Genomic DNA, 15161 nt, shown 5'->3' with positions numbered 1-15161 from the left:
TTTGTATATATATTTATGTATGTCACAAAGCTGTTGATTCACACTCATGCTGCAACAAATCAATTCATTTCAATAATCATTTCAGCTTCTATCTGGCTTTAAAATGAACAGAACATCCCGTCCACATGGCCAGCTCCTGGAGGCAGCCTTCTCCGGTGAATTGTAGCACGGTACAATGCAACGGATTACACAATGGATGCCATTTAGCCCAACAAAACTTGATAGAGCTCAGAGCACAATAAGCCTTTCATTGCCTTTTGTGTCCCCGCGCATTGTTGTGTTTTCCAAAAAGATGGCTTACAGAGTTAATGCTCTCACAAGCTGCCCACAATCAACTGTCACAGTGAGGGCACAAAACCATCAAACAAAGCTAAATGACTAGACCCCCCCCCCCACGCCTACACACCTGACCGGCTCCCCTCGGGAGAAAAGTAAATGCCCACCTTTTGACGGCTCTGAGCGCTTGGGAAGATCCAGCGTGTCGTAGTTTTTGTCATTCTCCCCGTTCTTCCGACCTGGTCCCCGGGGGGAGAGAGAGAGAGAGAGAGAGAGAGAGAGAGAGAGAGAAGGGGAAGACAAAGTCAGCGCCACTGGTGTGACCCCACTGGTTTTGGGGGCATCTACCGAAATGAGATGAGCACGTGAAACAGCACACACACACACACACACACCCTCTCTGCACGATCACGTACATGCACTGCTCTACTGTGACTGTGACGTAGTGGGGGGAATGGAGTGGGAGGGGATGGACACGTGGAAAAAGACGACCTGGAACTACCCCCCCCCCCCCCCCCCCCACAACCCCCACCCGCCACCCTTCAAAACACTGGAAACTAAAATATGTTTTTCAATTAGCACCTGAAAAGACTTAGAGTTGCTTGCTTACACTTTCCCATCCTTGCCAGATGGTTCGATCAATAGCACTCTTGTGTCCCCTGTGCACTAAACGCAAAGCTACAGCCAGCAAGCAATCAGCTCGGGTTAGCATAAAGACTGGAAGCAGGGGGGGAATCAGCAGGCCTCTGTATCAAGGCTGAAACATTTAGACGCAGACATGACAGCTGTTTCCACCACTTCAAATCTTGATCCTAGATTCAAAGCAAATCGACTTGTGCATCTCGCTTCATGGTTAATGCATGGACATTAAAGTGTTAGCAGTCTTTTCTAGCATTTGGCAAGAAAGCAATTAGGAGCATTTCCCGATGTTTAAAATCATTTTGTCAGGACCAAGTACAGAAAAACGTTGGCTGATATTCAGATATATTACTATCTAAATAAATCTCATAGTAATATGCCAGATTAGTGTTGAAAAAGTGGACAATCCAAGGGGAATATTGTTCCACTGGTGTTCGGAATGTAATTATGTACGTAAGACATTCTTGGAGAAGGTAAACTATTTGGGTGGAAGGGAACAATGGAGCCCATGCTTTTATCATTACGTTAATAAAACAAACAATTAATACTTCTAACCCCCAAGTTTCTTGAATAATAGCAGCTTCAAATCAACCCCTTTTCCGATATTGATACTGTAGTAGAGCAGGACCTAAAGGCTACCCAAGATACGTTTTAACAACCAAAACTACATCTAACTATAATCTACAATCAGGGGTGAGGATGAAGAGGATCAGGAGGAGGGTGAGGAGATCTGAAAACCAGAAGGGTTGAGGGAGAAGGGGGGGGGGGGGGGGGGGGGGGGGCACTCACCTTGATTAAACCATTCCTCTAATGTTAGCCAAGGGAGCAGCGGCAATGCAAAAAAGCAGGGAGAAGAGAGAAGAGGCACGGTGAAAAAAATGTGTGTGTGTGTGTGTGTGTAAGAGCCAGTGCAATAGATGAACAATTTTACCAAAAGAAGGCATCTTGCCCCCGACAGGGAAGGTGAAAGAGTTCAGGGGAATGGGGAAAAGGCTAGAAAAGAAAGATGGAGAGCGCAAACAGAGAAAATAGGCGAGATGGGAAACTATTAGCAGTCCATAGCTGATCTCTGAGAGCAGTTTGCATCAGTGGGATGGCTTTTCGTGCATAGAGAGAGCGAGCGAGAGGGTGGAAAGAAGCCGTCAGATAACCAGAAGAACATGAAAAGGCATGAAGAAAAGGTTGCGGGGACGAAGAAAGAAAGGAATCAGCTTCCTTTATCGGATGGGAGAGTCGGGCGGAGAGCCAGAGTGATGCATGTACACATTAACGGCACCAACTGTAAGCATCGTTACAGGGATCGCATGAGAGGAACAGAGACGTGCTCAGAAGAGACGGAAATAACCGCCGCGGATCGGCCTGTTCAGGAGCTAAAACAAAGCGCGTTGAGCATAACGGCGCATTTAATACCGAATGTGACATTAAACCGAAGAGGAGGCCAAAACGTGGCCTACTTAAGGTAACAAATGACCGAGCACATTATCCACGGTGCTGCTTAACCAGCCGCCTCCCAGCTCCTTTACAGCCACGCTTTATGTGTCTGTACCTGAGCCTCCCTTTTTTTTCCCCTTCTTCTTCTTCTTCGAGGGAACACCTTCGGGCTCTGCAGCAGCTGAACGCTCCTCATTATTCTAAGTGCGTGAAAGTATTTATGTGGGTAATAGGGAGTCTTCATAACTACCGTCTACCCGTGTTCTCCACCCCCCCCCCCCCCCCGAATCAAAGGACTCTCCAATGAGTCGTTAGGAGTCAAGGGTCACTGGCTGGCAGTCGCACCTCATTGGCTGAGGGATTAATGGCGGTGATTATTGTTGTACAGCGGCGTGGTTGAGCTAACTGCCTCGGGGGAACGCTGATTGGGGCACTGATCTGTTGGAGCGGAATCAATAACGCAGAAAAGTAACCCTGTGAAGCGGTAACGCAACACAATGTCGTAAGTGGTGACTGGGACGGTTAGTGTGAAACGTCACTCATCACTTGTCCACAGCGTGGTACCCAGCTCCTGTGGGAACTTGAATGTGTCATTTTAGTGAATTATTCTTTACCATTTTATTCAATATTATTAATTTATTTAGTGTGTTTAAGGAGTATCTTACCTTTTTGTGTATTTTTTTTTTTTTTTCAAATCTCGTATGCAAAACCAATGGTGGCACAATGTTCAGTGGGTTAAATGGAATTGATAACGTTTTTAACTAATTGAAGTTAAATCATACTCTTCATTTGGTTTCTGACCTAACACCATTTAATTATCGGAGGGAAATCATGAGCCCAGCATTGAAAACAACAAACAAACTCATTTCATAAAGAAGGGAACAAGCATTCTTCACTTTAGCTAATTAATCCTAAATTACATTACATAAAATACAAAAACGGCAATAATCTATTCTGACTTTCTTCTATTCTTCATTTAACAAAAGCATGCATGTTATGAGGCTTTTAATCTCCTAATCTCTTTAATTCCTGAAGTTTACTGTTCAGATGAGTAGTTATCACATTTTTGCCCTCCTCTTTCTCTCTTCCTTCTCACCTTTGGCCTTCTTTCCCCCGAAGCAGCCGGCGTCGTCCTTTTTCTTCCTCTGGGGTCCTGCGGAGCCAGGAGCGTGCAGCGCCGAGGGGTCCGTGAACCTTTCGGCCCCCGGCACCTCTTTGTGGACGTGGTAGGACAAGTTCCGCATGATGCAAACGCAGTTCTCCACAGACTGCGGGATGGGGGGGGGGGGGGGGGGGGGGAAGAAACGCTCTCATGTGCAATTACACCTACGTGGCACTTCAGTACCATCTCAAACACTGCGACAGCTGTCCCTCTAATGTATATTTGTTTTTTCAGCTCGTCAGTGAACACTACCTTGTTGTCCATGTCTTTCTTCCCTACAGCGGATTGTAGAGCGTGCAGCAAGGCGTCCACCAGTCCCTCGCATTCCCTCAGTCTGCGGCGAGCCTCCGCCCCGTCCGAGCTCACGTTCCTGCAAGCAAGGTACAAAGCGCACACTGTTAAAGCCACCGAAATATGACAAACCACATTATCTACAACGGCTACATGTATTATCGTTAGTGCAACTTCCACCATCTAACTCGTTGCAATCAAGGAGAGTGAAATATCTCAAGTGACAAAGGCACATGTGACTCTAAGCGCCAAGCTGTCGTGTCAGGACCAGGGACAGTGCTGATGGTTTCAGGCGGTGCTCACGTCACATCAGCGCTGTCCAGGGACCATAGAACAGGAGCGATAGAGAGTTTAACGATTCTCTTTGAAGACATAAGATAAAAAGTAAAATATTACAGTGTCCCGACCCGCCTGAGTCAACCTTGTGATTATCTTTTTTTGGCATGAGGCCCGTGGCCTTCGTCCTCCGCCTCAATCCGACAACGTTAGGAATCCGACTTCTTTAGGAATTATCTGATGGAAGGATGATGAAATATGAATCCCAGTTTTTGATACAAAAGGAAAATGTCTTACTGTGGGCTCTCTGACCGACGCTGAAAGGCGAAGCTTAAAAGAGGGCGTTAAGAGAAAGCTGGAGCCCCCCCCCCCCCCCCCTTGCTCATCACCGGGGACTTCGTTTACGAGGGGGCTTCCAGCCCCCCTAATCCCATTAGCTGACCCCTAGTTAGTAGGAAGACTGGCAGCCTGGTGGGCTTCATGTGGACAGGGACGTGTCGCACGTCCAGCAACGCTGTGAGGTCATAATTAGAACGAGTAGAGCGCTCATTGCTCGGCCTCCAGCTGTCGGATAACCAGCTCCCCTGTAAAAGGATCCGGAGGAGCGTCCACCCCCCCCCTCTGATTCATTTGACAGGAGTGTTTTTTTTGGGGGGGGGGGCGGTCAGCTGTTCAGGAGTCTTTCAAGGAGCGGTTGTCTCGGTCCAAGTTTATGGGCGCGTGCATCTGTCAGTGGGATTATCGGTTGGAGGGAGATGTCGTAGGGGTGAAGGTCTACGGCTGCCGGTGATTATTGATCTGTCTGTTGTTAGTGCACATTCTCTGTGAGTAACTCTCATAGCAACCTTTCACAGTGATGCACACACATGCAACCCCCTTAAACCTAATACCTAAATAAGATAACAAGACAAATAACGGTGAATTGAAAGAAGTGACATATAGGAGGTAACTGTAAGCATATTAGATGTTTTATTGTACAGTATTATGTTGAATATACAGATTTCAAGAGGTCAAATCTGTATCTTTAATTGGGTTTAAAAGTAAATGACCTATGGTTTTAGCTTTTCAAGATGGATTCTGTGCTTATTGAACAGCTTTTTCCTTCCATGTGAGGTATTCCAGCATAATTAGCTACCTCGTTACACAAAAAGCCTCAAGAACCTTTCAGTGACATTCATTAAGTTATGTAGTAGAGATGCCGTTCCGCTGTTTGAGTCCAGGCCTTTTGCTTAGTTGTGATTCAATGGTTTGCCGTGAACATTTCAGGATAAATCCTGCTTAGATACAGTACTACACATGTCCTTGTCCCCCTCACGGTTTGAATGGTAACAACTGGAATAGTCAATGGTTGATTTGTCCAATACTTTGGTTGGTCATGACCAAACTCCTTCAACACAAGTTACATTCCCACATGTTAGGTTAAATTGCTATTTAACAAATGCTAATACGCCGACGCCCTAAACTATAACTGCGGATATGAAAACATCACTGCACACCTGCTACATATCAACACAGTGTCAATGTAATTTAGCATTCATCCAAGCGGTTTGAATATATCATTAATAATAAAATATGTATACATCGATCTTACGGTGTGTCATTTATCTGATTCAGTTTAATTTAGTTTAGCTATTTTGGAATTCTAGGCTGAGGCAAAGCAATTTGTTTAATTTTATTTAACTGAAGATTTCCACTGAGAAAAAATATGATGACACTTATTTTTTAAAGGTCAGGACACTGTACCAAACTTAAATAGTGCGACAGTTTTAAGAGAAAAAAGAAAAAACGAGTGCAGAAACACAGCTCTGACACGGAAATCCCGATCCCGATGTGCTTATGGTGTTGGAGCGTCATCAGATAAAGCGTGAGGGTGAAGGTCGCTCGGAGCCACGTGGCCATCAGTGGACAATAGAGCAGCTGAGACAAATAGACTGCAGCTTGGACTTATGGAGACTTATGGAGACTGATGGAGACGGATGAAGTCGACCTTCCGCTAACGTCCTACAAGGTCAACGGCGATGCTGCGGGCCAGCGCGTGTACGGCATGTCGTTCACGTCTCATCGATCTTCATTTCACTCCTCGTTCATTTTATGGCTCTGCTCAGACAAGGCGGCACACATAAATCCGTCGGGGCGATATTTTGACGGCGGCATGTGAGGATAACAGGTGGTGCACTAGAGTGTATTGATCCGTTTTTTTTATACAATTCTAAACACCTCCTTACAATCTATACGTAGCATATGGATGTCGGCAGCTAATGAATAATAAAAAAAATCAATTGGTAGCAGATACAGCGCGTGTTACTCGCCTGGCGGGTCAGGACCATGGACAGTGCTGACGGTTTAGGGGGACGTATGTCACAGCAACGCTAGAGAAACGGAGCGATGGAGAGGGTTTTCTCCTTTGAGTTGTTGATCCAAACAGGACGTACAAAAACTACAAACACGGCGGGCATCATCAAATGAGTCTCTTGTGGTAGTTTATTCATTCACGTAAGGATGCCACCTGGTTTAATCATTTTGAAGACATTGAAAGGCTGGACAATTGCGTGGAAGATGTATGACGGTGAGAAGAAGTTTCTTCTTGCTTAACGTGGTTGGGATGAGCGTTTTTTGTCCTATAATTAGAAAGGTTCAATTAAGGAGCGGAAAACAGCAGAGAGAGAAAAAGAGAGAAAGAGAACAATGGAACAGAAACAGCTGTTTCTAGGCACCTTGTGCTGCTGGTTTTGACAGTTCGGATCATTCATAAATGTACAAAAAGGACTCCCTCTTAGTGAGCTTTGTATGAGTTTACCGTGTACAGAGCATCACAAGCTCGTGGCTCTATTGGGGGCACAGCATCTCAGTGGGTGGGCCGGGCCCCCCCCCCCCGCGGGGCCCTCTCATAATGCTGGGCCTGATTCTGCCTCTCATCTAATGCTTGATCCAAATCGCTTACATTATCCAAGCAAGTAAACAGTGTAATAAAAATGTTGAACGCCAGACTTTCACTGCATGAAAGTCAAATCATAGACTTTTCAGCATGTCACGGTTGCACAGGCGTACAAAATAAAAAGAGGGCTGGATTCCAGCTGCTTCTGCTTTAGGGTACTCTGGTTCACTGTCACACTACGAAAACAGAACACTAGTAACATCTGTACCTTTACTTTGTCGAGTCAAAATGCTTGCAATGAGAAAGATTCATTATGCAGTCTGAATGTTTCCACAGTGGCGAGGCTAATGTTAATGCGATGTTTAATAAGTCCAATGGTGATTGTATCCCAATCTTCACCATCACAAATGAGAAAGTCAGCATGCCAGACTTGATAATTAGCAATGTTCACCAAATACAGGCGGCTGAGAAATGCATTCGTTTTGCTGGTCATAAAACTCATAAACTTAAGTAGCGAACGTTTTTACATTCAGAAGATCACAAGTCATTGGTATCAGTTATTTGGGAACCCACGGGTGTCTTTGCCCATGTATGTTCCGATCCATCAGGCACACATCCATTGGCCAACAGCCAAGTGTAGAATTGAAAAGCAGACGCATCCCCATAATAGCACTGGCACCAGAACCCGGCTATTGATACACAACAACCACTAGAGAAAAACGCCACACACAAAGAGTTTCCCCTTCACTGAGCCCACAGTGTAAACACTGTAAATAAGCTGGCCCCCACCGACACAGGAGCCTATTATAATGCTCTGCTGGTGCGAGCGAACGGCTTCTCGCCGGCCTCAGCACTTTCCCCCCCGAGCGCGCGAAACCCCCCGGCGTCCAGGCAACGGTGGGCTTGGCCACGGTTACCACGGAGACGCATCCTCCTCGGCAGTGGCCGCGTCGAGGGTCGAGGATGGGGAGAGCACCGGAGAGGGGCTGCGATGCGAGACAGCAGAGGAGACACCCGGGGGGTAGAGAGGGGAAGGGGGGGGGGGGGGGGGGGGGACGAGGTTTGAACGTAGTGTTCCGGGAAGACGATGAAAAAAAAGAAACACACCAGAAGGAAGAGGGAGCACGACAGATAATGAAAGAAAACCGAAGCAGTTTCCACTGTGGCCTTGATGGAATATTCCGTGACTTCTCTGTGACTTTCCTCAGCTACATTTATTCCCTCTTGGTTGATTATCGCTGCTCTTCAACTAAGCAGAAAATGTTGCGAAACGACACCGAAAGTTTCCGTGCTTTCTGCGGCCAGAGAAGTCAAGCTGGAAAGCATCTGATGCAGAGCAATAACGTGTGGAAAGAAACAAAAAAAACATTGCAGTACTTTCTGTCCGGGCTGGATTTGGATGTTATGATGCTGTGGGTGTGGACGGGCCACACTCTCTGCCTTTCACGGTTTACTACAGCGTGTCGTTCGGAGCGGAAGCCAAAATGAGTGATTCGGCAGGAGGCTGGAAGATGGGACGCCCGGTGTACTCAAGTCATCCTCAGTCGAGGACAGAAGGCCAAAGAATGGAGGCGTGTTTGGTTTTTTTTCTCCATTTCTGTGCTCTACCGTTGAGTTGCATTCAATTTGAATTTCAGTTATTCAAACCGGTGCTCTTCCCCACCAAATGTGCAGGGTGCAAATCATCATTATCTTTACCAATTAAACTGCAAAATAATAGATTTAACCAATGAGTCACTGAATAGAAAATGTGTCTATTTCCTAAAACCCAACGTGACATTAACTAATTACTGACATACGCGCGGACGCATACCTACACTGGAAGGTAACCACACCAGAAGACACGTGACCTAGTACAAAAGGTAGAAAAAAAGCTGGTGACAGGTTCACCGTAGCTTTCGAACCGTTTAATGTGGTGACACAGTTTGCGATACCTATCATTAGCACCCTGGGTCCAGCCATGGGAAACGCGCCGTAGCTCACACATACGAGTTAATGACATTCAAAAATCCATATTGATCGTCCCAATCAACACCAGTGCACGCATGTTGATTTTTCTCCCCGTGAAAATGAGTCCCATTCAGAAACAGAAGAGAGAGGCGCATCGACTTGTTGTCACGAGGCACCGATTTGCGCCGCGCGTTTTAATTTATCTTCTCTCAGCCTTAATAAGCCGCAGTCTAACTTAATTTGTGCGCTTATTTAATTGTAGCTTGTTCGGGGGGCTTCTAATGCTGCTCATTAGAGTCGAGGTGGAGTGGTTGGCACGCGTTAGCACGGCATGACACGGATAGAGGGGACATTTAACAAACAATCCCTCACAACGCAGTGGACGGATGTCTGTCTGCTGCAGGACACACATCCAGCATCATCAAACACGCATACACACACACACACACACACACACACACACACACACACACACACACACACAGCATCTGCCAAACCTGAAAGAACTAAAACCTGACCCCGGTCCCACAGAACGTAGTCTCGTATACGTCACACCTGTCTCCAGCAGCAACTGGTATCAGAGTAGGAACACGGTGGGGGTGTGTTCCCCTAAATGAAATCCATGAAGTCTACCATGTGTCCACATGCTGCAAACCCCAAATGTCTTTAACCTGAACACATCTGCCATCTGTCTCAACACATTTTTTCCTAATTTCTATCTCGTCTTCCTGACTTAGAGCTGCTCTTGAGCAAACCACTTCAATCTGCTCAAACTTTGAAAAACAGCAACCTGGATTCACAAAATGATCACAAAAAATCACAGTCTCTTTGTGCTAGTCCTTTCCGATTTTGCTGTGAGATGTTTCCAATGTGTCCGATCTTCAGTCCAAAAACATGAAGGTATAAATGTAAGACATTTGTAACTCTTTTGTCTGCCAGAAACCAAAGGGCCTCAGCTTGAAAATACTTCACACTTCTCAGTGTCCGACTTTTGTCTGCACACAACAATAAGCAGAAAATGTGTTTTATCACACCATCTTTGTCATTTAACAACCTCCAAAATGAAAAAGAAAATATAAATGTCTGCCTTCTCTCCAAAACAACAGCACTTTAATGCACCTTCATTTGAATTGCAACCTCTCCCTCATAAACCTGAGCAAATAAGTGTTGGAAAACACGTACCTGAGGCAGCCGGAGGTGTTCTTAAAGACGGTGGTCCACTCGGCGTCGCGGGGCTTTGAATCCTCGTTGGGCTCGTGCTCCCAACCCGAATGCGGAATAATAACCTCGTTGGTCAGGGTCTGCAAGCCGTGGTTGATGATCACCATCTTCAGGGGTTCGTAGGACGACAGATTCCACAAGGTTCCTGTTGGGGAATTAAACAAATAATGAGTAGACATGTTTGGATGATTGTGATAATGAGGATTAGTGAGGGGAGGGTAGAAGAGGAATAAAGAAGACGAGGAAGGTGGAACGGAGTCGGAGCGGAAGCGACAGACTACATAAAACTCAATGATTATTGTTATGTTTCTATAATAGTGAGGGTACAGGAAGTATACCACTCAATAGTGTATTCAACAGAATCCATCTACTTTGGTAAACAGATGTATCCATCCCCTCCTCTGTTTACTGTCCTAACAATCCAAGAACATCTCTCCAACAGACAGGCTATTTTATAAAAGAGGTGAACTAAATGAGCTGGATATGAGGCATCGAGGAGGTTTCTCCAAGGAGAGGCCAGTGGGCAAAGCACAGAGGAGAGCTTCAGCTGGGTTTGCACTCAGATGAATGGAAGCTCTGCACCGAGGGGAACGAAAATGATAAAAAACGTTACAATCTATCGCTGATGTGGCCTGTCTATTTTTTAATATGCCACACTAATCCTAACTTTAAATGTGACGAAAAAGTGAGACTAGTACAAAGGATGTTTGGGGTTGGACAGCAAATCCTGACCTTGAGATGGAAACGGTAAATAAAATGAAACAACAAGGACATCGGGCTGGTTGGACGGAGATATCGAACAAAGGAAGTGGGAAAACAGAAAGATCCACCAGCCGCTCCCTCCAAACCTGCCGGATCCACCGCGTTCTCACGATGAAAACCCGGTGGACCCGGCAGCTGCTTGCCCCCCCCCCCCCCCACTGCCGTCCCCGAGCCTTAATTGGCTCCCCGAGCTGTGAGTCACGGCGCTGCTGCTCGCCCGGTGACAGCTGCCTGTGTCGGTGAACGGCCCGAAAACCAGCGGCACCCCAGCTCAACAAACAACAAACAACTTCTGAGTGGTGTTTTGAACGCAGTAACTCCTGCCTGACGTCACCCCCCCCCCCCCCCCTCCCCCCGCACACCCACTTCCCCCCCCCCCCCAAGGCCGTTGTGCAAAGGCCACAGCGTGCGATTCCCTCTCGCCCCACCATGACAGACCATTAGCAGAGCAGTGAAAATGTCTCGGCCCGCTCTTAAAAATTACTTTCTTGACGTTTTCCAGATGTTGGGTATTTTCTTCTGTTAAATCGTGCTCTCCGGACACAGAGAGAAGAAAAAAATTTAAAAAAAGGCCAGGGCTAAAAATAAATCTGGTTCTGTCTGGTGTGGTTGGGCCTGGAGAAAACTCATTTCCTCTGAGAAGACACTGGAAAAAAAAACAAATATATGTAATATTCATATAGCATGACAGTTGCTACTTAAAACCATCACACTGTGCGTCAGAGACCTTAGCGAGAAGCTGTTAGGTGTGTAAGTGGAGGTGTGGCTCCGTGGGCCACTTTCACACACAAACAGCTTATTGAGAAGCGGCATGTCGAACACAAAAACCTATTTAATATATTAACGGTTTATGTTTCCGGGGACTGCTTTGGGAAAATCTTAATAACGAGATTCTATTCCTTATTTATCCCTGTAAGCTTTTTCAGAAGCTGTCCACCTATTGTTCCGTTGTCCGTAGCTAAACTGGTACAAAGCTTTCTTTCCTTTTTTGATATTAATGGATTATGTTGCTGGTCTCTAATGTACAGTAATTCATGTAATTTCATTAAAAATATGTGAACTTCATTTACAGAACTTGCTGGAAAAATAGCTTACACATCAGAGTAAACAGGCCAAGAGACTCATTCCAGGGCCAAGTGTCCCCTGTTCTTAAAAATAAATGAAAGATAATTACATTGTTGAACGAAAGCTGGTTTGATTTTGTCCGTCGTGCATTTACTTTTAATTTCATACCTCTACGAATTTAAAATGGATTTTTTTGTTGTTGTCCCATGGCATTTCACGGTATGTTAAACTGAGACGGACACAAGCTGAGGCGTTGTTTAAATATGTGTGTGGTCTCCCATCAGCATCATCGAGGCATTCATTGCATACTGTTAACTACACAGACCTACCCGTACATGGGTATTTCTCTACCTATTGCACATTTCACTGCTTTTGATTGAGAATAATAAAGGCGCGTAAGGTACGTATTGCTTGAGATATCACAAACGTACACATGTACACATGTTAGTTTTCTTCAAAAGTCCTTTGTACTTTTACCCTGCTCGCAGTTTTCACTTGTTATCAAAGACATCGGGAATCACAGAAACTCTCAGGTGGCAAACAGACGGCGCTTGACAGGCGCTTCGCTTGTTAAAGTTATTTCTGTTACTGCAGCAGTCGGAGCAATAACTGAACTTTCTTTGGTGCACAGAACTGGTCGCAAATGAGAAATCCAAATGAAAAAAGGTTTAAAACAAGATTTGATGTCAGTGTAAAAAAGTGAACGTGAACTTCTTTTGTTATATATTATTTGCACAATGGTAATTGCTTTTTTAATATTTATTTAGACTGTTGGCCCTCCAAAAGTATTAGTTTTGAGTAAACCACCCACTGGAGCAAATTTTCTCCACTCCCACTTGTGCCTAAAGTGTCATGTGCACCTACTGCAGGCACAGTGCAGTAAAGTAACCGTTGGCAACGCACTTTGTCATATTAGCTGAAATTGCACAGTAGCACATTCAGACAGAGACAGAAAACAACAGCCACAACAAACCTTCCCTGCAACCCCCCACCCCCCCCCCCCCCCCCCCGGGCCTACACCTGAACCATCGCTCATGCCGTGGGATTCAGCCGGCTCCACGCTGATCACATGTGCCCGGGGGGAGGCTGAGGCGCGTCTCTCTGTGGGTGGCAGCGATCCGTCAGGTACGACAGGCCCACAGCCCACAGACGCCACGTTACTCACGATGACAGAGTGCCGCGGAAGTGACGACCTCCGTCCCCGCCTCTGTTTCAGGCCCGCGGCTCGGTGTCAGGTCGAGTCGAGTTTGCCCTCTCGGGACGTCCCGCCGTCTCGTCTCACTCACTCACAGGCACATACGAGGGGAAACGGCTTTAAAAATCAGTTTTAAATGGCGTCGTGTTGCATGTTTTCTACCGTTTGTACGAGAACGTTGTAGAGATGGCTACAGCTGAAGGTGAACTGCTGAGTAAAGATCTAAAGGGGTTAACAGTTTGCTTGAGCTGGCCATGACATCGTCTCAAATAAGTCACAAATAAATTGTGATATATTCCTGTGAACAGAGATCATTTAGCTACAAAAACACGTTTCACATTGCCTATATGGTTTTATTCTTAAGAGGAAAACCCAGAAGGAAAGCCTGATATGTATGTAACAACTCTCTCTTTTCCCCTCTGTGTCCTTTGTCTTAAATCCAATCTAGCTTGAAGGGTGAGTTGAATACCATTAACTGCCTCTTCAATCACTCACAAACAGACCGTTTTGATTTGTAAGAGCCTGGCAGATCCTAACAGCGCTTAGATTAAAACCTAAATGACAGAGATGGGGAGCAAAAGGGACACGTTGTGAGCTGAGCTTTGACCAAATGTTTCCTCCCGTTTCTCTTTTTATTCATTTGACCCCTCCTGATATGGGAGGGCGGTGAGGGCGGGACAAACCGGGATCTGGAGATGAGCCTGAGGCTGATTCAATTTTCCAGTCACCACTGGCAGACATGTTGCTCCCCCAGCGGGACTATTAATTTAGTTCTGCCCATTACAGTTCTCCTCCTTCGCCTCCTCACTGCCGACCCCCCCCCTCCCCCACCCACCCCTCACTCATTTTGCCATCCATCACACTCTTAGTGCTAAAAGAGCAGGAGGAAGAAGAGGAGTTCTCAGCGAGTGAGGTCACTGTTGACTACTCTGGCAAATGTCCACTGTGTGTGTGTGTGTGTGTGTGTGTGTTTGGGATGAAGCATCAGGCTGAGGACGATCCCAAGGAAGAATTTAATTAAATCAAAGGGCTGGGCGTATTGTGCAATATGCACACATCCATACACGCTGACACAAGCATATATAAATAATATATGTGTAAACAGCAATTACCTAAGCAAGTTGTCTCGTGGATCATATTCGAGTATGTTGTCTCTCTCAGAGATGATTCTGTTCCTCATGTGAACACTCGTGTGTCCTAGTTAACGTCATATTACATTGTACAGTGACATTTCAACACAAAAAACGTCTGTGCAAAATATTGTTTGCTGTTTTTTTTTAATCGGTTTTAAGTTCTCTGTGCTTTGACATCATTTAGGATCTTTAGACCAAAACATCTCCTGAATAAATAGTGCTGTGTATATTATGTCAAAATCTCGGCGCAGGAATGTAGATGTGGATGTGTATGCGTGTGTAGCGCCTAGCCCGACCTAAGCAAGCACCTGAGTGTAGGACACCTGCAGGACAAACAGGAGACAGATCCGCTTGATAATCGACGTTTCTACAGAGGGAAACGCTGGAGGGCACAAAGAGCCCAGGGCCTAGCGGGAGGGAAAATGGAATCATTCTGAACAAAGTAAAAAGCTCTAAGAATATAAACGACTGGTCCGCCTGTCTCGTGCGTTAGAGAATAAAACCGCTCTTTTCCCCTCCACGTTTTCCCCCCAGCAGGAAAAAAAAGGAGCTCACTGTGGTTTTCCAAACTCCGACCCGAAAAACTCCTAAGAAAAGGGGGCCTATATTTAAAACCCCATAATTAATTGTAGAAAAACACAACCAATTACATCCACATGGGCTGAGGCTGTAAGCTGAGCTTGCATTGTGACCGGGGCCAGAGCACTGGCAACGGAAACCCACAGGCAGCGTGTGTAATGAATGAAGAAGTTAAAAAAAAAAAAAAAAATTGATTGAGCAAAGCAGGGCGCATTAATGAGTGAGGGAAGGAGGGGGGGGGGGGGGGGAGGGGAAAGAAAGTCTCTCTGTCCTCCTATTCTCTCGCGGCGCAGGGTTATTTTTGGC

General features: G+C 45.9%; 1 protein-coding gene across 15 annotated transcripts in view; it reads right to left on the bottom strand.

Annotated features, from left to right (window-relative positions):
* arvcfb (ARVCF delta catenin family member b) overlaps window positions 1-15161 on the bottom strand; it is a 154108-nt gene that overhangs the window by 25703 nt on the left and 113244 nt on the right. For 11 of the 15 annotated variants that reach the window (XM_037481332.2, XM_062562479.1, XM_062562480.1 and 8 more), the window contains 5 exons: window positions 10083-10266; window positions 3761-3878; window positions 3443-3614; window positions 1705-1722; window positions 444-515 (listed from right to left, as the gene is read on the bottom strand). In XM_037481332.2, the coding sequence (XP_037337229.2) occupies window positions 444-515; window positions 1705-1722; window positions 3443-3614; window positions 3761-3878; window positions 10083-10266 (564 nt within the window). The remainder of the gene's footprint in view (window positions 1-443; window positions 516-1704; window positions 1723-3442; window positions 3615-3760; window positions 3879-10082; window positions 10267-15161) is intronic. The other 4 variants (XM_037481328.2, XM_062562481.1, XM_037481330.2 and 1 more) reach the window with 1 other exon arrangement.

Source organism: Pungitius pungitius, chromosome 5 (genome assembly GCF_949316345.1).
Source record: "Pungitius pungitius chromosome 5, fPunPun2.1, whole genome shotgun sequence".
NCBI lineage: Eukaryota > Metazoa > Chordata > Actinopteri > Perciformes > Gasterosteidae > Pungitius > Pungitius pungitius.
Note: the sequence above shows the minus strand (reverse complement) of the source record. Positions and strands in the feature narration are given on the sequence as shown.